We start from the raw sequence: 1,242 nt of genomic DNA, 5'->3' as shown, positions 1-1,242 counted from the left end.
AAAGGACCTTTGAAGCAAGCAGCCTTGCCTGGGAATCTTGGCCCCAACACCCAAAAGGTCTCAAAGAACAACACAACCACCCTCTCTACATGCCCTTATTATTAAAGTCTTCTTAAACGACTCAGTTTGAGAGTGCTAGGACCCTGATGATATAATCTTATACCCATTTTAAGACATTGATCATTTTTAGCACCTAGTGGAGAGTTCTGGGAAGGGAAAGGACCTTTGAAGCAAGCAGCCTTGCCTGGGAATCTTGGCCCCAACACCCAAAAGGTCTCAAAGAACAACACAACCACCCTCTCTACATGCCCCCTAAAATTGTAAGATACGCTTCTGCACCAGGTGTGTTTCACTAAGTCCGGTGACATAAAGGAGAGAAGGAAGCAATAGGAGGAGATGGAAAATGTTTAATGAGGACAGGAATTAGTGTTCACAAACCTGCTCCTTCTGGGGATTTTCCAGGACATTTTCTCTGATCTGCAGTAGCTACATTTCTGGGAGGGCACCTGTGCTGAGGTCCATGTCCAGCTTGGTCCAGACAATGAAGAACTTTCCCATGTCCTCAGTGGTTTTGGCAAACATCACATGATTCATGCTGAATTGTGCAGATGCAACCATGATGAAGTCATACTGGTTGAACTGCATTTCCATGAGGTAGTTCTCCAGGGTTTTGGTGGCAGACCTTGTGCCAGGCAGGTCCCACAGCACCACATTTGGAAAGTGGGAAGAGAAATAGGGGGAACATCTTTGGGTAGCTTTTACCAGCCCAGTAGGAGGTGAGGCCTTCCCCTCATGTCCTGTGTTTCAAAGGGCACTGATGAAGATGTTCGTCCCATTGCCAGAGTCCCTGCCACAGCAATGTTGACTGGTGTCCTGGACACTATCTTCAGAGTCTCCTTGATGGCAGAGGCCACCTCTGGCAAATTCCCACCTACTAAGGCTTTCTCAACATTCATGGCCTCCGTCTTTGATAAAATACCCCAATGCTGGCCCGGTGCGGTGGCTCCTGCCTATAATCCCAGCACTTTGGGAAGCCGAGGCAAGTGGACCATGAGGTCAGGAGATTGAGACCATCCTGGCCAACATGGTGAAACCCTGTCTCTACTAAAATACAAAAAATTAGCCGGGCATGGTGGTGTGCGCCTGTAGTCCCAGCTAATCGGGAGGCTGAGGCAGGGGAATCACTTGAACCTGGGAGGCAGAGGTAGCAGTGAGCCGGGATTGCGCCACTGCACTCCAGCC

At 49.3% G+C, this 1,242-nt stretch overlaps 1 protein-coding gene across 1 annotated transcript; it reads right to left on the bottom strand.

The window, feature by feature from the left end:
• Positions 1-423: 423 nt before the first annotated feature.
• On the bottom strand, positions 424-956 carry IRGM (immunity-related GTPase family, M). Its single transcript, XM_011931605.1, is given in 2 exon segments — positions 424-848; positions 851-956. Coding segments are annotated over 2 exon segments (531 nt in total).
• Between the last annotated feature and the right edge of the window lie 286 nt (positions 957-1,242).

Source organism: Colobus angolensis, unplaced genomic scaffold (genome assembly GCF_000951035.1).
Source record: "Colobus angolensis palliatus isolate OR3802 unplaced genomic scaffold, Cang.pa_1.0 Scaffold90, whole genome shotgun sequence".
NCBI lineage: Eukaryota > Metazoa > Chordata > Mammalia > Primates > Cercopithecidae > Colobus > Colobus angolensis.
The sequence above is the reverse complement of the archived record's forward strand: the minus strand, read 5'-3'. Positions and strand labels throughout refer to the sequence as shown.